General features: G+C 33.3%; 5 protein-coding genes across 8 annotated transcripts; 3 read left to right on the top strand and 2 right to left on the bottom strand.

Moving 5' to 3' along the window:
• The first annotated feature begins 1,376 nt into the window (after positions 1-1,376).
• On the top strand, positions 1,377-6,185 carry Hex70a (hexamerin 70a). The gene is made up of 6 exons (XM_083080919.1): positions 1,377-1,643; positions 2,759-3,095; positions 3,387-3,796; positions 3,868-4,187; positions 4,274-4,626; positions 5,284-6,185. Exons 1-6 carry the CDS (start codon positions 1,425-1,427, stop codon positions 5,691-5,693), a joined length of 2,049 nt encoding a protein of 682 aa, XP_082937045.1. The 5' UTR covers positions 1,377-1,424; the 3' UTR covers positions 5,694-6,185.
• An 81-nt stretch (positions 6,186-6,266) lies between these two features.
• On the top strand, positions 6,267-13,296 carry Spz6 (Spaetzle domain-containing protein 6). 2 transcript variants are annotated; one of them, XM_083080920.1, is made up of 8 exons: positions 6,267-6,647; positions 8,854-9,058; positions 9,695-9,815; positions 9,920-10,030; positions 10,300-10,416; positions 11,778-12,056; positions 12,127-12,412; positions 12,624-13,296. In XM_083080920.1, the coding sequence occupies exons 1-8, from the start codon at positions 6,627-6,629 to the stop codon at positions 12,729-12,731; spliced, it is 1,248 nt and encodes a 415-aa protein (XP_082937046.1). In that variant the 5' UTR covers positions 6,267-6,626; the 3' UTR covers positions 12,732-13,296. The 2 variants fall into 2 exon arrangements, with proteins under 2 accessions (XP_082937046.1, XP_082937047.1); XM_083080921.1 differs by lacking the exon at positions 6,267-6,647 and adding an exon at positions 7,790-8,275.
• Positions 13,297-15,086: 1,790 nt separating this feature from the next.
• LOC145960737 (peptidyl-prolyl cis-trans isomerase E) lies at positions 15,087-16,925 on the bottom strand. Of its 2 annotated transcripts, none has more exons than XM_083080413.1 (4): positions 16,578-16,925; positions 16,242-16,411; positions 15,584-15,943; positions 15,087-15,466 (listed from the first exon to the last, which is right to left on the bottom strand). In XM_083080413.1, exons 2-4 carry the CDS (start codon positions 16,275-16,277, stop codon positions 15,149-15,151), a joined length of 714 nt encoding a protein of 237 aa, XP_082936539.1. In that variant the 5' UTR covers positions 16,278-16,411; positions 16,578-16,925; the 3' UTR covers positions 15,087-15,148. The 2 variants fall into 2 exon arrangements, with proteins under 2 accessions (XP_082936539.1, XP_082936538.1); XM_083080412.1 differs by having other exon boundaries at positions 16,612-16,924.
• Positions 16,598-20,951, top strand: Ssadh (succinic semialdehyde dehydrogenase). 2 transcript variants are annotated; one of them, XM_083080409.1, is made up of 2 exons: positions 16,598-16,899; positions 17,426-20,951. In XM_083080409.1, exon 2 carries the CDS (start codon positions 17,456-17,458, stop codon positions 18,977-18,979), a length of 1,524 nt encoding a protein of 507 aa, XP_082936535.1. In that variant the 5' UTR covers positions 16,598-16,899; positions 17,426-17,455; the 3' UTR covers positions 18,980-20,951. The 2 variants fall into 2 exon arrangements, with proteins under 2 accessions (XP_082936535.1, XP_082936536.1); XM_083080410.1 differs by lacking the exon at positions 16,598-16,899 and adding an exon at positions 16,900-16,989.
• Positions 20,818-22,714, bottom strand: LOC145960736 (lipid droplet-regulating VLDL assembly factor AUP1-like). Its single transcript, XM_083080411.1, has 3 exons — positions 22,459-22,714; positions 21,292-22,202; positions 20,818-21,171 (listed from the first exon to the last, which is right to left on the bottom strand). Exons 1-3 carry the CDS (start codon positions 22,497-22,499, stop codon positions 20,942-20,944), a joined length of 1,182 nt encoding a protein of 393 aa, XP_082936537.1. The 5' UTR covers positions 22,500-22,714; the 3' UTR covers positions 20,818-20,941.
• Between the last annotated feature and the right edge of the window lie 48 nt (positions 22,715-22,762).

Here is a 22,762-nt window from a genome sequence, read left to right as displayed (position 1 = left end):
TTTCAATTAATAAAATACCTCTGTATCTAAAAGGTAAATAGGAAAAGTATTAAATGTTTTGCAAATGTTTGATTTGGAAAATTTATCGAATCTACAAAATCATATTATACGATCATAATAAACATGATAAATACAAATACAATTAATAAGTCATAAATGCTGAAACTCAATTAAATCATCATATGATATATATATTTATAGTTTGAATTTTCAAGCCAAAAGTCATATGATAAGCGAGCGTATTTACACATTCGGCTTTAATGAGACCTCATATCATTTCTTGAAAGCCGATTTAAATAATTTAACTTATATTTGTCGTTGTAAATACAAGTGCACAGAACTTGCACAAATATATTTTCAATCGATTGTGCGACTAGATGTATTCAAAGAGTGCATATACTTCGTGTGATGACCTCTCGCACGAAAGCAAATTAACAGAACGATTAATAATAACATTCTTTTTTAATTAATAATGACATTTAGCACAACACAAGCCATAATATTAGGCAGAGGCTATTAGAGTGATATAGGATGAACCATTTAACATTATTGCTTTAAAAAGTTTTTTTCATTGTATGTGTCAATAATTAGATGAAATAGTTATTATGGGAAAACTTCATGTGAGTTTTCGTGTAAGATATGAAAATTATAAATATTATGTAAATATTATATAAATATTATGTAAATATATAAATATTTTATGTAAATATTATATAAATATTATATAAATATTACTTAAATATTATATAAATATTATATAAATATTATATAAATATTATATACATATTAATATTATGTAAATATTAATTTTTTCTATATCGTCGCTTTTGTAAGTATAATTGCTGGAAAACAAACAAGACGCTGTTTCAATTTTCCATCATATGACATACAGTATTGCTAAAGAGAACAAAATGTTTTAAAATACATTATTCTCAAGGGATGTAAGAAAACAATAAATTGTTGATTTACGAAGGATGCGATAGAGAAATTTATAACGTGAATTTCTACTGTAGAAATAATATATATTTCTGACACATTCGAGAGTATGAGAATATCGATCTATAAATATCGATGTAATAAATATCTCGAATTAACGAATGAACTCATATTTATCGGCAAATAATTAATCGAAGCGGGACGCGATTAATAAACGGAATAAATAATCACGATAAATTTTTGCTTGCATTGGAGATCAGCGATTAATCGTTCATTCGCGTAACACTTATTCTCCGCACCGTCGACAAAACAGAAATGAAAACAAAGACCTTTGCCAACTCGATATCGAAGTCTACGATTTCGCCCCTATGACCTAGCGATTTGATTGCGCGCTCGATTTAGATGTATAAAAGTGTGCGCGCGACGTTGGGTGTCACAGAGAATTCTTGGCGAATTCTCGACGCCAATCGGGGAAAGTTTTGCGGAAGATGCAACTCCTGACGGCACTGGCCGCAGTCGCGGTCGTCGGTTTGGTAGCTGCCGACTACAATACCGTCAAGGTCGCCGACAAGGAGTTCCTCCTTAAGCAGAAGAAGGTCTACAATCTTCTGTATCACGTCTCGCAACCCTCCTTCGTGAACCCTACCCTCTACGAGGAAGGTCGCTCGTACAATATCGAGGCCAACATCGAGTCTTATACTAATACGGTAAACATCGCAATTGATCAGAGATTACATTTTTTTTATTTACTAACTTTATGGATCGATTCTTCATCATCTTGAATATCTTGAATAATCTAGAATGAGTCGAGTGCTTTTTCTTATAAATCCGTAATTTTGGTTTTCCATAAGAAGAATTCACTGAAGAAATCTTCAGAAGAATTTTCAAAAGAATCTTCAGAAGAATTTTCAGAAGAATCTTCAAAAGAATTTTCAAAAGGATCTTCAGAAGAATCTTCTGGTCATTCCAGAAATCTTCTGAATTCATTCTTCAAAAGAATCTTCAGAAGAATCTTTTGAAGTCATTTTTCAGAAAAATCTTCAGAAGGATCTTCTGAACTCATTCTTCAGAAAAATCTTCTGAAATCATTCCAGAAATCTTCTGAACTCATTCTTCAAAAGAATCTTTAGAAGAATCTTTTGGAGTCATTCCAGAAGTCTTCTGAACTCATTCTTTAGAAGAATCTTCTGAAGTCATTCCAGAAATCTTCTGAACTCATTGTTCAAAAGAATCTTTAGAAGAATCTTCTGGAGTCATTTCAGAAATCTTCTGAACTCATTCTTTAGAAGAATCTTCTGAAGTCATTCTTCTAAAGAATGAGTTCAGAAGAATCTTCGGAAGAATCTTCAGAAGGATCTTCTGAAGTCATTCTAGAAATCTTCTGAACTCATTCTTCAGAAGAATCTTCTGGTCATTCTTCAGAAGAATCTTTTGAAGTCATTCCAGAAATCTTCTGAACTCATTCTTCAGAAGAATCTTGAAGTCATTTAAGAAATCTTCTAAAGTTATTCTCCAATCATTCTATTACGAAATTTTATTCTTCAGAAAAATCTTCGGAAGAATCTTCAGAAGAATCTTCAGAAGGATCTTCTGAAGTCATTCGAGAAATCTTCTGAAGTCATTCTCCAATCATTTTATGACGAAATTTTATTTTTCAGAGGATTTTTTAAATGAGTTCTTCTTGGAAGAACTCATTCAAGAAATCTTCTAAAAAATAAAATTTCGTGATAGAATGAGAAGAAAAATGACACCATATAATTTACCCTTAAGCATGCATTTTCAGGACACTGCCCATAATTTCTTCTTTTTCTGATTCTTGCAGACTGCGGTGAAGAACTTCCTCCACCTGTACGAGTATGGGATGCTTCCGCGTGGTGAGCTCAACACGATGTACTATCCGAAGCATCTGAAGGAAACGGAGGCGTTGTTGCGTCTATTCTATTATGCCAAGGACTTCGACACTTTCTACAAAACGGCGTCATGGGCGCGCATTAACGTGAACGAGATGCAGTACATCTACGCCTTTATTATCGCCGTCACACGTCGCGAGGACACCAAATTCATTCAGCTTCCGCCCGTCTACGAGCTGTATCCTTACACATTCTTCAACTCCGAAGTGCTTAAAAAGGCGAATCACGCGAAACTCTTCGGCAAACTCGGTGAGCTGATGTTAGAAGTCAGATTAAAGGGGGTTCACGTCAAAGTTTCTCTTCGTATAGGTCTTATTCTTGCTTGAATTTCAATAGAATTTTCGAGCATGACCTTGCCCAGCAAACACCAAATAACAGTTACATAACTGTTAGTTATAATTTCCCACTCAACAATATAACGGTTATGTAACTGTTATATAACATGTTATATAAATGTTATATAAATGTTACTTGATGTTTGCTGGATAAACTCTGAAAAAGGGTTTAAATCTGCTCTTCAGAAACTCGTAAAATTTATAGACTCGAAGAACTTTGGTGACTACAAGACCTACATTATTCCGGCGAATTACTCCGCATGGTACGTATCGCACGAGTACGATATAGAGCAGAAGCTCAATTACTTCACCGAGGATATTGGCTGGAACAACTATTACTTCTACCTCCGGCTCAACAATCCGTTCTGGCTCAAGAGCGAGGAATTCGGACTGCAAAAGTGGCGCGGCATAGAATATCTTTACGGTCACAAACTACTGATGACACGTTACTACTTGGAACGGCTGTCCAACGACATCGGTAAGATCGAGGATTTCGATTGGCACAATGAATTCTACACGGGATACTACCCAACGATGACCTATCACAACGGGCTGCCGTTGCCGCAAAGGCCCTATTGGAGCAAATTCCCCTACTACAAGTACGCGTACATAAAGGTGGGAAATTGAATTTTGACAGCTGCAACAAGAGAGATCGAGATCCGGAGTCTTTTCAAATCTGCTTCTAGGATCTGGAGGACATGGAATCTCGAGTCTCGGCCGCCATCGATTCCGGATTCGTGATAGACGTGACTGGCAAACTGGTCAACATCTACACCCCCGAGGGTCTCAACATCCTCGGCAACATCATCGAGGGCAATACGGACTCCTGCAACCGCGACTTTTACGGCAGCATCGATTTGTTCGCGAGGAAGATCCTGGGATTCAACCTGGAGCCGTCAACTTCGTATCAAATCACACCTAGCGCCCTCGAGTTTTACACCACGTCTATGAGAGATCCCGCGTTCTACCGTCTCTACAACAGAATATTTAAGTTCTATCATTACAGGTATCACTTGGTAGACTTAAAGAAACTTGGAATCCTTTGGAATTCCATCTTCCTTTCGACAATATGTTCGAATATAATTTTTTCAGGTACAAAATGCATCAGAAACCATACGACAAGGACGAGATCGTCTATCCCGAGCTAAAGATCGAGTCCTTGGTCGTGGATAAGTTGATCACCTACTTCGATCAATTCGACAGCTCGATCAGCAACGGTTTGATGATCGATGATGTGGAGGAAATCGAGAAGACATTGGTCAAAATCCGTCAATATCGTCTTAATCACAAGCCCTTCAGCTTCCATCTCGCTATCAACGCCGAGAAGCCGATGAAAGCCGCGATACGAATTTTCCTCGGGCCCAAGTACGACATTCATCATAAACCGCTGGACATCGCCGAAGGCGCAAAATACTTCTACGAAATGGACAACTGGATTGTCGATCGTGAGTAGCAATTCAATTCCTTCCCAGCAAACACCAAATAACATTTATGTAGTTGTTAGTTGTAAGCTCCCACTCAACAATATAACAATGTAACATGTTATGTAACTGTTATATAACAGTTATATTATGTTATGTAACTGTTATATAACAGTTATATTGTTGAGTAGGAAATTATAACTAACAATTATATAACTGTTATTTGGTGTTCGCTGGATTCCTTTTTTTTAACTTTAATTTTATCGCACAAAAATAAGTGGATTTCACTAGTCGTTGCATAAGCGAGAGAAAAAACTTGATAATTTTAGTTTTCTCTCTGAAAGATAGATAAGATTTCTCGCTCTTTAGAAAAACAAATTAATTCCTATTGAAACCCATACAGCACAAAATATTGCAGCAATATTAGTAATATTGTTGTAACATTGCAGCAACATTGCAATATTGCCGCAATATAACCGCAATGTTCTGTGCTGTATGGGAAGTAGTAGCGGTTTCTTGTTGGAAATTTCTGTAAACAAATTTAATCAATGAGATTTTATGAATAATTGTGGTAAGGAGTGATTCTTCTTATATTTGATGAAGAGATAGTCCTCCTTTTTTCGTGCATAAATACTCACTTTTATGATTCGGAGGTAAATCTTCTCCTACGTTACGTTGCAGTGAACGCCGGCATGAACAAGATCGTTCGAAACAGCCAAGACGGCGCCTTCATCGCACCCGATCCGGAGCCGAGCGAGGTCTTCTACAAGAAGGTGCTCAAGGCCTTGGATTCCGAGTCCGACAGTCTCTCGTACGTGGAACGGTTGCACGGATTCCCGGAGCGTCTACTCCTACCCAAGGGTAAGAAGGAGGGCATGCCGTTCCAGATCTTCGCGTACGCAAGCCCGATTGAGGGAGAGCCGAGCGTCTACACGTCCCGCATCTTTGGCGAAAATAAATTGGACAACAAGCCGCTCGGATTCCCGTTGGACAAGCCCAGCTTCAATTCCTGCTACAACGGCTCGAACATGATGCTGAAGGACGTTACGATCTACCACAAGGACGAGATGGAGCTGAATGTCACTTATTGAGAGCATGCTACCTTACGCTACTTAAGTCTTCGATCGTTCGATTTAATGTGACATACATTTCCGACTAGACGCATTTGAGTTTATATATATTAGAGATTTCATTCGGAAAACATTTCTACTGTCATTCGTAGAGAAGATGAAAAATCTCAAGTTATAGTGATTGGCTTATATATAACGATTATATCTTTAGAATTTAATAATTCATAGCTTGATAAGTTACTTATTTTCTTTTATAAATTCTAATCTTAGAATTATTGTGATATAATTAAATATATAATTAAATATATATAATTAAATATATATAATTAAATATATATAATTAAATATATATAATTAAATATATATAATTAAATATATATATTACATATTTAGATTACAAAGATTATGGTTTAATTAATATATTGGAATAATTTCTTGTTAAATATATTGTAAAATATTCTTAAAAGCTTTAAGGAGATGAATTTTGAAAATTAAAAAATTATATAATAATGATGCATTTCTCAATTATTAAAGTCAAGCTATCAAGCTCAACTATTAAAATCAATTTTTTTTCAAAAATGTCTTGCAAAATACTCATTTAACATTTTTAACTTATTTTTGCGCAAGGAAATTATTATTTTTCTAGAACTGCAATTTTTGCGGCCGTGTTATAATTTTTATAATTGCGCTAATAATTAGGTTTTTTTTTTAATTGGTTCAAGTCCACCTACCTTTTCACCACCGTACGACGGTCAAGTACGCGGCCGAGGTGAAGGTAAGTGGCTTCTTCGAGCGATGCAGGTGACGAGAAATTCAGTTTTGCTATAACCGTTGGCCGGTAGATACGTAAGATCTAACCGCGGCTCTCGTACGAGTTAGTGTCCACGAGAATTTGACCTTCGCAAAACTGACGTTTCCATCTTCCCCTTGTTCCTTATACTGGACTAACTCGCCATGGAATTTCGCACGTTTGTCGTAAGTTCCTTTTTTTTTAAATTAAATAATTTATTTTTTACAACCACGACATACCAAGGATTGAGTGAAAAATGTGGATCGCTCCTTTTTGCGTCTTCTTTAATTTATGGATGCTTTGAAGCTAAATTTCTTTACAAAAAATTTAACACGAATGTTTTGTCATTTCCCAGATCTATATCAATTTTTTATTTAAAAAAATAAAATAGAGAAGAGCTGTTAATATTAAATATTAAGTAAATACATTAATTGTATAAACAAAATAGAAAAGTTTTTAATATCTATATTTAATATATATATTTACATATAAATTTATTGCATGCGAATCTATAAATCTCTTATACTTCCGATAAAATAAATTTAAACTTAAAATTGAACTAAGAATCCGTAAATAAAAAGAAGAAGAAGAAACTGTGCTTTTCTCGGAGCAATTAATAAGAAATTTATAAGAAATCGGAACAAAAGAGCGATCGCAAATAAAAATTCATAAGAGAAAGAAATAGAAGAAAAAATGACAGAAAAGAAGACATTTAACACATGATTATAAATTCAGATTGATTGCAAAATTAGACGCTAAGGGAAGCGATAAGCACCATTGCTTTCCTACAAGTGATCGAATTAAAAAAAAATTAATTTGTATCGATATATTAAAAAAATTACAACGCTCGAGTTGCGTTTCTTTTTCAACAAACAATGTCAGGCATCCGGGCTGTCATCCAGGCTATGCCCCGCTAAAAGAGAATCGAGTCTACCGTTTCTGTCGATACCGGTTCGGAGACGTCATTGTCCTCGTAACTGTATCGTAACTTCCTAACGCTCGAATCTACTGCAAGAAAGTAGGACGGACGTCCACCTTGTGCAGGCAACGTGGAAAGAATTCCTACATTAAAAATCCTCAAGCCTCATCGAGCTAGCGTCTAATAAAGAGCTGTTCGCTAATTGATATTTGCATTTCGCTACATGAGCAGTAGATCGCGGAAATTAAGTACATCTGACGATCGAGCTATCGCATTATGACTGGACAAAGTCGCACAAAGCACTCTGCCATATTTAACGTCGACATTTTTTAAGTTAATTTTAATTTTAGGTTAAAATCAATTTTAATTTTAATTTAATTTAAATTTAATTTTAAGTTAGAATTAATTTTAATTTTAATTTAATTTTAATTTAATTTCAATTTTAAGTTAAAATCTCCCTCTCCCAATAGAACCTACTTCCCCTTAGAAAGAGACATCGATGGAGTTCAAACGTCATCGATGTGCAAAACTGCTTTTCGACTAATTATATAATTTTCAAGCTCTTCTTTTTCGAAATAAAAGGACGACAATTGGATCGTAGGATTTTTTCAATCTTCGAAAAATTGACAGAAATAGGGTACATTGTATCTACTTGAGGGAGAGAGCTCTCGGAGCGATTTAAAGAAAGGAGAAAGAATAGCGAAAAAGTATAATATTTGATTTCCCGACTTATCAGCCCTTGAGCAAAGCGAGATTATCAGGGGAACGGTATAATGTACCGGTTAGTAGGGCAACGATCGAGTAGCACGCGTGTTATAAAATAGGCTGAACAGCCCGGAGCACGAGAAACGTCGACCGTGGACCGTGTACCGTTAGCACCCAACGCATACCATGGTAACTACGACGGAATTCCTCTCTCGTAATCGCGATGTAACGTAATACTTATTAGCCGTTATTATTACGCCCGGAATGCATATAGAGAAATCTTGCACAGAGAGAGAGAAAGAGACTAAGATGTTGCGTGAAAAAAAATTACAGAGTCAAATATGAACTTACTATGCAAAAACAAAACATTACAGAAAAATCCTACACATTATATAATTATTACTTTATATAAGTGCATCTCTCCTTAAATTAATTTAATTAATTAAATTAAGGAAAATATTTTAATTAATTTAATTAAATTATTTTCCTTATAATTAAGTTAATTAAAAGTGCGATTAAGCGTGTGGCAAAGATTATTAATTTTCCCTTCATAGATCTCTCTCGTAAACTGAGAGCTTTAAGCACAATTTGATAAAGCATAATTTGAATATAATTAAATTTAGAGTAAAACGGATTCTCTTTTTTTAAATATAACTTAAAAATACTTATTATATTATAGGATAAATGTAATTGTATATTTATGTACATGTAATTTAAGATATAATCTATTTCTTTTTACGTAAAAACATGATTATATTACTGTCTAGATGATACTCTTGTGCGTATCATCGTCCTTTACCGAAGATCATGAGAAGTCCAAAAGTACTAAGCCGATCGCTAACGACGATGAATCCGTTAAAGGAGGCGAGGATGAGCCTCCAGAAGGATATTACGCGTTTGTCGAGTCGCCGAATGCAGAACCGCCCAGAGTCCGGCCACCACCGTACATCGACAGCGACAAGGAATGTTACGGTAGGTCTGGAATATGTAAAGAGTGTCATATTTCTAAAAGAGATGTACATTCCAATATTTTTGTTGCTTTTGAAAATATGGAAATATCTTTAACGTGCATGGAGGGAAACGCGTACGAGTAATTATTTGATTTATATCTCTCAGATAAAAATTTTCCATCGAGGAAAATTGTAGATAATCAGATTCATATCTGTCGTAATCTCTTCACTTTATAATTTTTATCGTAGCAAAGTATCTGTATTAAATAAAAAATATTTGTTTTTATTTAATAAGAGATATAAACAAAAAATATATAAATAAATATAAATATAATTTATATAAATATAATAAATATAAATAATAAATATAAATATAAAGACAAATATTATAATTTATATAAATATAAATATATCAATGTATAAATTATATAAATATATTATATTTATATAAATACATTATATAAATATAAATATCAATAAATATAAATATATTTTATATTGAGAGATATAAATACATAAATAAAAATTTGCAAACTTTTATGACACTAGATAAAAGATCATTTATGACATTAAATAAAAAAGAAACTCGTTAATTTATGCATCTCAGACTAAATCACAAAAGAATTCTCAATTTTAATTGTTCTCATTTGACAAGTAGGTAACAAGGAGAAGCAAGGGAAGGGAATTGTTTCGATACATAATATCTGCGGTGATTTAAATAAAGGCTACATTCCGCGGAATCCAATGAATCAATATGTAAACGGCTCATCGTATCCTTTGTAAGTGAGGAATAAATCAAATATGAATTTACATAGAGATTATGCTCGTATATCATTAAATGTAATATCTCATTAAAATGACCATTTGCAAATTTTATTCGCAGCGCGCTGATAAAGAATCATACCCTCAAATTCCTCAGCAAGGCGTTGCCGATCCTCAAAGCTGATGACTCGCTACCCAAGGTCGCTAAAGTGCACCCGTTGTCGCAGAATTCGTAAGTAGTCCGATGCAAGTAGCTGTAAATTTTTGTGCCAATTAAATTTATATTTATGTATCGGTTGTCTTTTTTCATATACTTTCACTCAATTTTTCCAAGAAATTAAATTAAAATTTTCAAATACACACAAACATCGATATTATCAACGCCAGTCATTTCCAAAATAAATACGTTACAATATTGGTGTTCGACAGTTTTTGCTTTAGCTGCAAATTGCACGCATCAATTTGATATATCGAATCAGCGAACAATCTTTTTTTTCGTAGTGTCGATACGGACGAAGAAGAAACACACGGCAGAAGTAAAAGATCTAACCCGGATTTGACTTTAGCTACGGATACCAATCGAAACGGCCGCAAGTTTTGCGAAAACGGTAGCGGAGTGTAAGTATATGTTATTATAGTATATGTTATTGTTTCAAGAATCTTCTAACAACATTCTATGCACAGAAAAAAAACAAGTGTCAAATTAAAACTTAAATTAACACGTTCATTTCTTTATATCTACGCAACAATTTATATAATTTTCTTAGAAGAATTTAATAATTTTAAATTTTAATAATATTATAATCTTATTAGAAGAATTTAATAATTTTAAATTTTAATAATATTATAATCTTATTTTTCAATATTATAATTATCATCTCAAGAATATATAATTATTTAATTCTACTTTAAGGAAATTATAATTTTTTATTTAAAAATGTTATTTTCTATCTAACATTGTTTTCTTTTAAGAAAATTAAATCTTAAATCATAAGAATAGATTTTTCTTGATTGAACTGATATAAAGTGGCTTTATTCAAGCAATTATATTTTTCTTTAATTAACGCAATATAATCTCATTTCAAGATTTCCATGTTAAAACTAAATATATTTTCAAAACAAGAATGTCCTTTTTTTCTGTGTATACACAGAAAAAAATAAGTGTCAAATTAAAATTTATATACTTAAATTAACGCGTTTATTTTTTCATATCTATGCAACAATTTATATAATTTTCTTAGAAGAATTTAATAATTTTAAATTTCAATAATATTATAATCTTATTTCAATATTGTAATTATCATCTCAAGAATATATAATTATTTAATTCTACTTTAAGGAAATTATATTTTTTGATTTAAAAATGTCATTTTCTATCTAACATTTGAAAATATATAAAATGGCTTCATTCAAGCAATTATTCAAGCAATTATATTTCTTTAATTAACGCAATATAATCTCATTTCAAGATTTTCATGTTAAAATTAAAGATATTTTCAAAACAAGAATGTCCTTTTTTATTGTATGTATATTATACATAAAGGAGATGTCTCTCAGAGATCTAGTGGTACTGCTTTTTATATCTATAAATTTTTTAAACAATTTGAATTCAACTTTTTTGACATCGAGAGATCATTAATTTAAAGCGATTGGAAGTGGAAAAGTTAAATTTCGAAAGTTTAGTTAAACTTCAAAAAAATTAAAATAAAAAATTAAAATCTTATTCTTCATTTATAATTTCAAATTAATTTTCTACTTTGACAGATTTGCAAATATATACAAAGATATCTCTGATATCTCTGATATTAAAGACTGTAAGCTCTTGTGGCAAGTAATGACTTTTCTCTCGATATTTTCTGCAGGAAAAAATCAATTACAAAGTATCTTTGGGAGACACAGTTCTTATCTATGTATATAATAGACATCTTTCTTTGATGATAATATAATATTGTGTTTTCTCCTCGACATCACACGAGCAGAGTGTGCATGTTGTACAAGGCGATCCAGGGTGAACCGATCGCATCATCTTCGTCGGCTATCGAACGTCGGGACGAGCCTTCGACATCCGAGTATCGTCGAGGAGAACGTGTACCCTCGCAGGAGAAACCCGAGTATACGGGTCCGCCGACGCCGTGTCCGGCCAAGGTCGAATACGCGACCCCCGTCTTCGCCAAGAATTACCAGGGTATCTGGAGATACGTGGTGCAGATACCTTACGAGGGTTACTTCACGCAGACCATCGAGCTCACCAGATGCATGTAAGATATCGCATATTTTAGCGCACTTAAGGTCACACTTTCAAGGTCATCTTTCTGACTAATATCGCAGGCAATCGAGATGCCATTACCTGGACGGTGGATGCTTGTCGTCACCGAGATGGACGAGTCTGCTGGTGGCCGAGATATTTTATCCGGACGCCCTCTTGGAGGAAAATCAAGGGTCCAATATCGGATCCGCAACCCGGGATCCCGTGGCCGGGTCGCCGCCGCCAGTCCAGGACTTCCAAAATTACCAGCAATATCTGCAGAAACGCGCGACCACGGGAGAGGCGCGTAACAATGGCGGCTCTCAGCAACATCACTGCGATGGTGTCGACGAAATGGGTTGCTTCCAAGTAAAATCCTTTCTGCAAAATACGTTTCCAAAGTTACTCTTTGCGCTTATGATTTTAAGATATTAATTAATTAATTAATTAATTTGATTGCGAATATCGATTTAAATTAACTTTTTTAAGAGTAAATATAAAAAACAGCGAGCATTAATCTTAAAATTAAAGACCTTTTCGATATAGATTCCTCTTGTCTTTATGTTATCCTTTCTTTCAGGTACGATTGTATTACGATTGGTTCTTGGTACCGGGCAGCTGCAAGTGTTGGCGACCGGATTACTTTAATCGATACGTCCGTCGCAGCAGTTCCAACGCTGAATTATGATGAGTTTCACACCCGATGAGTTCCACATCTCGAGAAGATTTCACAAGATTTTGTTTATTTCATCGAACGATTATTTTAATCGCTGTTGTATGAAGCCGCAAGGACACTCATCCATCCAACGACATTCTCATCCAAGTCGTTTGAAATATCGCACATAGTCACGCGTTGACATTTACCTATTTATATGCGAAATTTTATTTATTTATGCATGCGCTGTCGATAATTACTCGAGACTAGTTTGTAAGCGCGATAATTTGTAGTATTATTATAATATTAAAGTAATCGAACACACACACACATACATACATATATATATATTACATACACATATAAATACATACATACATATTATAATAAACGAGCATGCATCGATTAGAATTTAGCCATACAAAGGACGAATCCGTTAATTAGAATAATTGAGATATATTAATTGGATACAATAATATAATATAAGAAATAAATAAGAGAATATTGTATGATACGTGGAAGTATTATTTCCGGTTAAAGATGAGAAAAATGTGTGATAATTTTAGGCACAATTAAAATATAAGGGATCATTTTTTTACACTGCTTATTAATCTTTTTTATGAAATATATTATATGTATTTTATTCTTATGAATAATCGTTTCTTATGAAATAGAAATTGATTTTTTCTTTAGTATATTTTATCTTAATATATTTTATTTTATACTTTATCTATTATTTTATACTTTATCTATTATTTTATATATCTTATAATTCAATAAGGGAAATTTTGTTCGCTTTTTTTAGATATTTTTAATTATTTGCATACATATATGTATATAATATTAAAAGACATTTAAAAGTAAATAAAATGTTTTAGTGTCAAGACATTGTACAAGATTAAGGATATATTATAAAATGTTAATGTAAAATGAATCTAGAGTTTTGAATATATACCACTACACGTTCTATAGTTTCACTTGTCAGAAAAGCGATCTCATCTGACATTCCAAATCTTTTCATATTAATAAATGATATAAAATAATCATATGCTTTCTGTGACATCTAAAAACGTGACAAATTTATAAAAGATGTTATCTTTTTATAAAACAACAGATTGTGAATACGATTTCGAAAAGACAAAGTATCTGTTTTGAAAATGTATTATTTAATTTTTGTTATTTCTAATGTAGTTTATATGGATGTCATAAAATGCAAAATCTGTTCACTTTAGTCAGATTAAATAAAGCAATTTTACTAATTATTATATTAAATCTTAAAAAATTGTCTACTATGAATATATATATTTTTTAATATATTGATAATAATTATATTTTTAGATACAATATAACTTGTAATTTAAAAAAAACATACTTGAGATGTAAATTTCTCAAGGAATAGAAGAGATAAAGAAACAGAGAGAATAAAGAGAAAAAAATAAAGAAGAAGAAAGGAAGTGAAAGGGAGAAAAGGAAAGAAAAAAATAAGAGAGAAGGAAAGAAAAAAAATTTAATTTTTACTTATTATTGTTTTACTATCTCAGAGATTTTTGTTTTTTTGCTTTTCCTATATGAAAAATCTAATCCTTAGGATCAAAGTTTTCCTACAGTATTTTTTACATTCGATTTTTTACGACTACTAATCATCACTTTAGCACCTTTTTATGCTACGTTTCGTTGTGGAAATGCAACGCATAATCATCTTAAAATGTTGTCTCAAATATTTAATTAAATTCCGCAAATAAAAAAATATCTAATTTCTGAGAAATCGGACAAAAAATTTCCGAATTAATAACAAATATGAAAATTTTTCCCATCTGTTGATGCTGTCACGATCGCCATTTTTTTCTAATCGGTTCATTTTACTTGAGAAAATTATGTTAGTGCTATATCTTTGGACATTTTGATTAATTAAAGCATCTAACATCATAAAAATGCGAAACATTTTTCATGATTTAATAAATTTGTTATAATTCATGGCCTTCAATTCCTGATATTTATATATATGTAATATCAATAATGTAGCAATATCTACACGGTATCTTTTTGTACATAAGCACATTGCTTCCTCTTTTACTCTGCCTCATTGATTGATAGGAAATGAAGTAATAAAAGAGACTATTCAGATAAAGGTTCTACCTATAAAATGAATATTTATATAAAAATACATGTTCACATTTTTATGTAATCGATTATATCTCGGAGCAATTATAAATTAATAATTATGCGAATTAGGATATTGGGCCATAAAAAGTGGAGGTTTTTTAGACATCCTAAAAATAAGAAATTTAAATATATCTTTGGAAGAAAAATAGAGGATATCTATATCAATTATATGAAATTAATCTGATGGATATAGTTGAAAATTTTAAATAACGTATATATGTCTAATTTTGCAGATTATTTATATAAATCATAATTTATTAAAAAATATTTTATGTACATAAAAATAACTATACTAATTCTCCACAAGCAGTTATGACGACTTTTTGCGTCGGTGTGCCTGCTTTTGTTCCACATTTTTCAACCTTTTTCACCACATCCAATCCACTAAGAACATGCCCAAAGACGACATGCTTTCCATCCAGCCAATCCGTTCTGGCTGTGCACAAAAAAAATTGTGATCCATTAGTGTTTGGGCCGGAATTTGCCATTGATAGGGTCCCTGGACCTGTGTGCTTGAGTTCGAAATTTTCGTCGTCGAATTTGTTGCCGTAGATCGATTTACCACCTGTACCATTATGATTCGTAAAATCGCCCCCTTGACACATCTGTTATACTTGCATTAAGGATTTTGTAGTTTTATACTTGTATTAGAAGCTTGAAATTAAGAAATATTGAAATTATTCAAGCGAGATACATTTTCTTAAAACAATACTTAAGGATACAAAATCTGGAACAATTCTGTGAAAGGTGCTACCCTGATACCCATATCCCTTCTCGTGGGTGCATAAAGCTCGAAAGTTTTCCGCAGTCTTTGGCACAATGTCTGCTCGTAACATCATAATAATTCTACCTACTTCTTGCTTCCCTATACTTATGTCAAAATAAACCTGAGGATTCTGCTTTGCTTTCTTTGGTTGCGTAACATCATTCGTCTTTGCATTATCGTCATTTTTCAATGTCTCCCCTGCGTGTTCTTGTAACCAAGCATCATCTGCCCATACTGGTTTCGATGAACCTTCCTTTATCTTTTGCGGCTTAGCAATATTTACCCTTATTGTACGGCCAAATAATTCCGAGTCATTCTGTTAATCAATATAGATTATTTTTAATGACTTATCGTGATACAAACAAGATGTCATATTGCTCACATACATGCCAAAGATTAGATTAGATAAGGAAAAGACAAAAAGTATTAATGCATTCATTGTCCATATTTATCCTTCAGATAATTTGCTATAAATAAAATTGATCAATGATTTTAGGGACTACTGATTATCTCAATAATCGAGAAACTAGCAGTTTATAAAAGAAATCTTGTACGTTAGATTACTGTCCTATTAAATGAATCGCAACAGCACATATGTTGTTTTACAAATGTACCATATTATCTATAGCCGCAGCTGCATCCTCTGCCATTTCGAATTCAATGAATGCGAATCCCCTGTGCTTTTCAGACTCATAGTCCAGTGGTATTTGAACATCAACGATCTCTCCAAAAGGTATAAACGCTGCATGAAGTACCTTCTCGTCGACCTCCTCGGCCAGACCACCTAAAAAAAAAAAAAAAAACAAATTAAAATTAAATTATTAATTTGTTGAACAAATATTCTCTATATTTCTCGCGTGATATCATTAAAAAAAAATTATTTCCCATATCCTAAATTTGAATAAACTTGAGGTTAAGTGATGTTTAATGCGAGCGTTGAAGAAGATTACCGGTCAAAATTCTCGTTTACTAATCCATACATGCCTACGTAAATGGTTCGCTTTGTGTTGCCGCTCATGATGTTGTGTAAATGCGATTCTGATACAACTTCGACAATCAAGCACCCGATAACGAGGCACGTATTTATTGACCGAGGGACGCCAACGCGCCGGCAGCGATCAACGAGCGCTTTATAAATCGAGTATACAAGACGCGAAGTCGCGTCGCGTATATAAGTTCGTTCTGTCAACCGTCACCTTTCAATTGGCAACGAACGTCAGACTCAAATAAGCTAGCGACAATCATCGGATTAACAACCCGCGTATCCGGGAGGTAAGTTTTTCTTGGTTGGACTTCGTATCCGATAAAGCCATTTAATTTGCTTCAAGTGCGATTAGATTGTATAAAAAAAACCTTACAAAGGTAAAAAAATACGCCAAGTACATAAAAGTATTCTACCTTGAATGCAACAAAATGTTTAATAAAAAAAATCCTTAAAAATAATTTACATTAATTTTCCCTCAAAAAAATCATTTTTCTAAAAAAATAAAACCTCAAAAAATAATTTTCCTAAAAAAAAAATATCAAAACTAAATATGAAATTAATAATTACTGTTAGCCAAGTACTTAAGAGCAATTTGTAAATTTGATATGAAATCAATCTTACATTGTAGAAATATATTTGTTGCGATAAAAAGAGTCACATGAGAGGAAATGTCAAATCTAGAAAAATCCAATCGTACAGATTGAATAAAATGTGTAAATTGAGATCAATATGGTTATACTTTGACAAACTTTAGTTTGCATTTATTTAGTTATTTATTTATCTGTAATTTATTTGCTACTCTATTCATTGCAGGATACATTTGCTCGTTTTCAAGAGGAAAACATGTTTGCTAGAACAAGGTTATTCCGAAGCTATCTGTCGCATCTTGAGGCTCTGAACTACAGAGCCATGCATCTTTTGAGAAACAGTGCATATGTCAATGGAAGTTGGATAAGTGCCGCTAGCAAACAGACATTTCCTGTTTGCAATCCGGTTGACAATGCTGTTATCACTCATGTTCCTGATATGAATACTGCTGATACTCAAGCAGCCATTGATGCTGCTGCCAAAGCTTTCGAATCGTTCAGCAAAACTACAGCCAAAGAGAGGAGCGACTTGCTTAGAAATTGGTACAATCTGATGGTTAAACATTCGGAGGACCTCGCCTGTATCTTGACTAAAGAGAATGGAAAATCCCTCGCCGAATCTAGGATGGAGATTAAGTATGGAAGTGCGTTCGTGGAGTGGTTCTCGGAGGAAGCTAGAAGGATAGAAGGAGAGATTTTGCAGGCTCCTTTTCCTAACAGAGAATTGTTTTTATTAAAGCAACCAGTCGGAGTAGCTGCTTTAATCACACCGTGGAACTTTCCACATGCTATGATTACCAGGAAAGCGGCCGCTGCTCTTGCCGCTGGCTGCACGTGCGTCGTGAAACCGTCCGAGGACACCCCGTTGTCAGCTCTGGCACTAGCAGACCTTGCGGAACAGGCGGGTTTCCCCGCAGGGATCCTGAACGTGCTCACCACGAGCGTAACAAACTCCGCCGCCGTTGGCCTGGAGCTGTGCGAGAACCCTAAAGTAAGGGTGTTGTCGTTCACCGGTTCCACAGCCGTGGGAAAGATCCTGTACAAGCAGTGCGCTTCGACCATGAAACGACTCGGCCTCGAACTCGGCGGTAACGCGCCGTACATCGTGTTTAAAACCGCGGACGTCGACGCGGCTGTAAATAGCGCCATGGCAAGTAAATTCCGCAATACCGGCCAGACGTGCGTCTCGGCGAACAGATTCTTCGTGGAGGACGACGTTTTCGACGAGTTCGTCGAGAAATTTGTCCAGAGGATCAAGGAGGACATTAAGATGGGAGATGGTAGCAAAGAGGGTGTCACTCACGGACCGCTCATCAAGAAGAGCCAATTAGACATGGTGAACGGCTTGGTGAAGGATGCGGTTCAGAAGGGAGCCAAGGTACAGTGCGGTGGTGATCCATTACCGGGTCTTGGTCCCCTATTCTACGCACCTACCCTATTAACTGGGGTAACTAAGGACATGGAGGTATACAATAGGGAGATCTTCGGGCCCATAGCTGTCATCAATAAGTTTTGCAACGAGGAGGATGTACTGAGACAAGCCAATGACACGCCGGTTGGTTTAGCCGGATACTTCTTCTCGCAGGACATATCCCAGATATTTAGAGTCGCGCGCAAGCTGGAGGTCGGTATGGTGGGCGTCAATGAGGGATTAATTTCATGCGCAGAGGCTGCCTTTGGTGGGGTGAAGGAATCTGGTTTAGGAAGAGAAGGTTCTAAGCATGGAGTTGAAGATTACCTCGATATCAAATATGTGTGCATCGGCAATCTTAAGCGCTGATTATGCAAAAAGTTAGGGATGTAATATGCATTTTGAATAGCAGTCATTTGATTATTGATAACAGGTGTTATAATTCAATGCTAGACAATAATAGGCTATACAATTTAGTTATATATCTTACATAACAGTAGTAAAAACAGAGATTTTATAGTCTTCTAAACATCTGTAGAAGGATTTCTATAACTAGAGATATTTAATATTTTTTATATAATGTTTCTAATTATTCCTAATTGTTTTGTTAACATTTGTTGTTACTTTAAACACGTTTATGTGCCATAATTTGCTGCAAGTTCTTATTATAGACAGTAGAAACAATATATTTTCTACTTTTGTAAATTAATTTAAATTCAAGTAGCATTATTAGTATCACATACACTTTTTTTTTTATTAAAATGTATAAAATGTATTGCTTTATATACAGAGTAGGAGTTTTAATGTCTGCATTTCAAATTTTTTTTCTATACATTATAAAAAAAAACAAATGTTAGTAAAGGAAAAATATGACGATATCAGTTTGATTTTAAGATCAAATAATTTCTTTGAATGGGATTATACGTATTCATTTGCACAGACATCTAAATCTTTTTGAAACATTACTTTATTTCAACTTGTTAAAGAGCCATGAAATTTCAAAATTGTAATTAGTGTTTATTAATGCTATTTACGATCAACAATGTCAATAATTTTAAAAATACCATTCAAGATCAAATTGATACCAATGCTATATTTCATTTTTAGTATGAAATAATTTTTTTGCTTAAAAGTCTTTGATAAAATGCACAAGAAAAGAAATTTTAGAATAGAGACATTAAAATAATCTTTCTTATATATTTACTAAATGTTGATGTTAAACATTAAATATTTTAAGTATTTTAATATTAAGTAAGATTATATATTATATATAAGTAAGAATAATATATATCGAGTTTATTTTTATAGATTGCAAAGCTAGTTGTAAAAGAATATTGTTTGTATTTTTCTAATCTATTTTGTTGTTATAAATTTTATATTTGCCATATTATATAACACATATTATAGTACAAAACAAGTCTTCCAAACTTTATAAACGAAATAAAATATACACGTAAGAAATATCTAAGACACGTTTTTCCGCACATATATTTTTTCTACAATCAAAGTTCTAGAATATGTTTTAATCATATGATTAAATAGATGAGAAATTCCATAAAAAAGTTTAGAATATATAAAAACAATAACATGGAAGATGTAGAGAAAAAAAATGTTATACTAAAATATGTATATAGCTTGTTACACACATCTCATTTTTCTTGACTACATGCTTTTTAAAATATTTTTTATAGTTTAAATGTCGATGATAATTCAAGTGCAAAATTATCGTTTTTATAATCAGATACAAAATTAATATATTAAAATTCATTTAAAACTTTATAAAAAAGAAAGGTTTTTATTATATCTATAATGTTTGTCAGAATTTTCTAGTTTTCATTCAATCAATTTGAAGATATCTAATGTTTCTATTATAATAATTATATAGAAATATATTATACATCTTATTTTTTAGTCTGATACACAAAAAAGAGAATAATAATAATGTCTTATGTTTATCTACCAAAAGTAAAAATTGAGATTGTCCGAGATGTAAAAAATAGAGATATAAATTGAGATAATCTGATATAAAAGTCTCTTAATCTTCCTTGTTCTTGTTTTTTTTCATGTGCATATTCCGTTATTTGGATAATATTGATTATATAACAACATTGATAATTATGTAATTGAAATTCATTTGCACAAATACAAACGATAAATTTGTTGCCATGATTGTAATGGATAGGTATTTGTATATAATTACATAATCATATTTTAGAAATAAAGATATATTCACATAATATAATGGTAAATATAATACATATGAAATAAAACAAATTACATACAAGTTGTCCTTGACAATGTTATAACCAGAATAAAACAATAATAAGAATGTCAGCAATTTGTCAGTCCGTGTTTTTTAATATACCTTTCTCTGGCTTCTTGTATCATTTTAGCTTTCTTTTCTTGGAAGGAAGAAGTACCGAATATTTTGTCCTTTACAGAATTTGAAGATCCACTAGGTAGGATTACAGAGGATGGAGTCTGTGGATTTGGCTCTGGAGTATAAGTAACTATGCCATCAAGAATATTGGCAATTGTAACATCAACGTTCCGAGTCTTCACTGTAATATAAAACAGCGGACTTAATTTAATAATTGTTTTACCATCGCGAAAATTGTACTATATAATTGTATAAAATTATATACAAGTTAAGGTAGATGTTTGGCGTGTATAATACATACAAAGATCTCGGAGAATCACGTTGTGTGGGACCAATGGAAGTACTTCGCTAACTTGACGAACCATCCTTTGTATTTCTATGCTATGTATAACTTGTGAATTTGGCGTACTTCTGTTAGAACGGGTGTTACTAAGTATCATTTCCATGCGATAACGCCTTTCATACTCTGTCTTGTCCGATATAGTATGAGAACTTGTTTTAAGCCCCAAAGCATCCGCGATGTCCCTCTCTACCTCCCGCATAAGAGTCTCGTGATCAGAATTCCGTCTAATTTTCAGGTACTTGAGTGTGAAAATTGTATAAGGGACGAACATGAACCAAAACACTTCCGTCCACCATGTCGAAGCCAACGAGGTAATGTGCACAGGTACAAACTCTGGTCTTGACGCTTTGATGGCGACCGGCTGGACAGACGTTTCTATGCTAAACGGCCAGGAATTGAACTTCAACAGAGCGACTTTGCTATTAGTTGTGCCAAATTCAGGTTGTATAGCGATGCCATATGTGGAGGTGGCAAGAAATTGCTTTATGTTGGCGATCAATATGTCTTTGCTGCCCATATCCATCTCTTGTAATCCCAGCGCATTGCTTAGAGCAGCGGGTAACTCCCAAAGACTGGGAATTAACGTTTCCGTTGCTCGATGTATAGCAATGTGATCCAGAACGGACACATTATTAGCGATTATTATTCTCGATTGCTTATCTCTGAGTTCGCTCTCGGTATCGAATTTAACTATGATCCCAAAAGCAAAACTAATACCGTAGCTTAAGATCGTTTGAAGAGGATTGCAATCCGGCAATAGCGATGCGACAAGCCAAAGTTGTAATGTTACGAATAATCGCAGTAACACAAGTAGAACACCTACTGGTGAGTACAATATCACAAGTAGAAGACGCCAACCGCTAGGAAACCTAAATTCATAATAATGCAATTGGTTAAATACTTCAATGCAGGGCGCAAAGCTTTGATGACAATTGTAATGAAAAGTACAGATTTAGTTTCTATCTTTTTCTCTAAACATTCTTACCACTAATTTCACATATGTGTGAAAAAGAACATTCTCTCACCTATAAAAACACTTTTGGCGTTTTTCGATTAACATTTACGAATTGGATAATAATGATTATGATTCTATGATGCTTTTGTAGCATTTGTAGATCATCTTACCTGCTCTTGTTAAACAAATACTGGATATCAATTTGTGACATCTCTCACAACAAACATCTGTTACATATGAAAGTGCAGTTTCCGTTCGATATTTCCTCGCGGCAACTAAATCGTCACGTTGGATCCTGCTCAGACAATGACACGATTTTTACTTGATTCCTTTTTTTTACATGCTTCTCTTTCTCAGCAGTAACCTTCTAATTGATGCGGATTTTCCTTTCCGTCACTTTCTACAATCAGCTGTTCCATATGTCATAATAACTAGGGATTTTGTTTTTAATGTGTTTAAGCGGGAATTTCAAGT

Source organism: Camponotus vicinus, unplaced genomic scaffold, assembly GCF_025532165.1.
Source record: "Camponotus vicinus isolate PSW18456_S1 unplaced genomic scaffold, iyCamVici1.0 SCAF_10, whole genome shotgun sequence".
NCBI classification, from domain to species: Eukaryota; Metazoa; Arthropoda; class Insecta; order Hymenoptera; family Formicidae; genus Camponotus; species Camponotus vicinus.
Note: the sequence above shows the minus strand (reverse complement) of the source record. Positions and strands in the feature narration are given on the sequence as shown.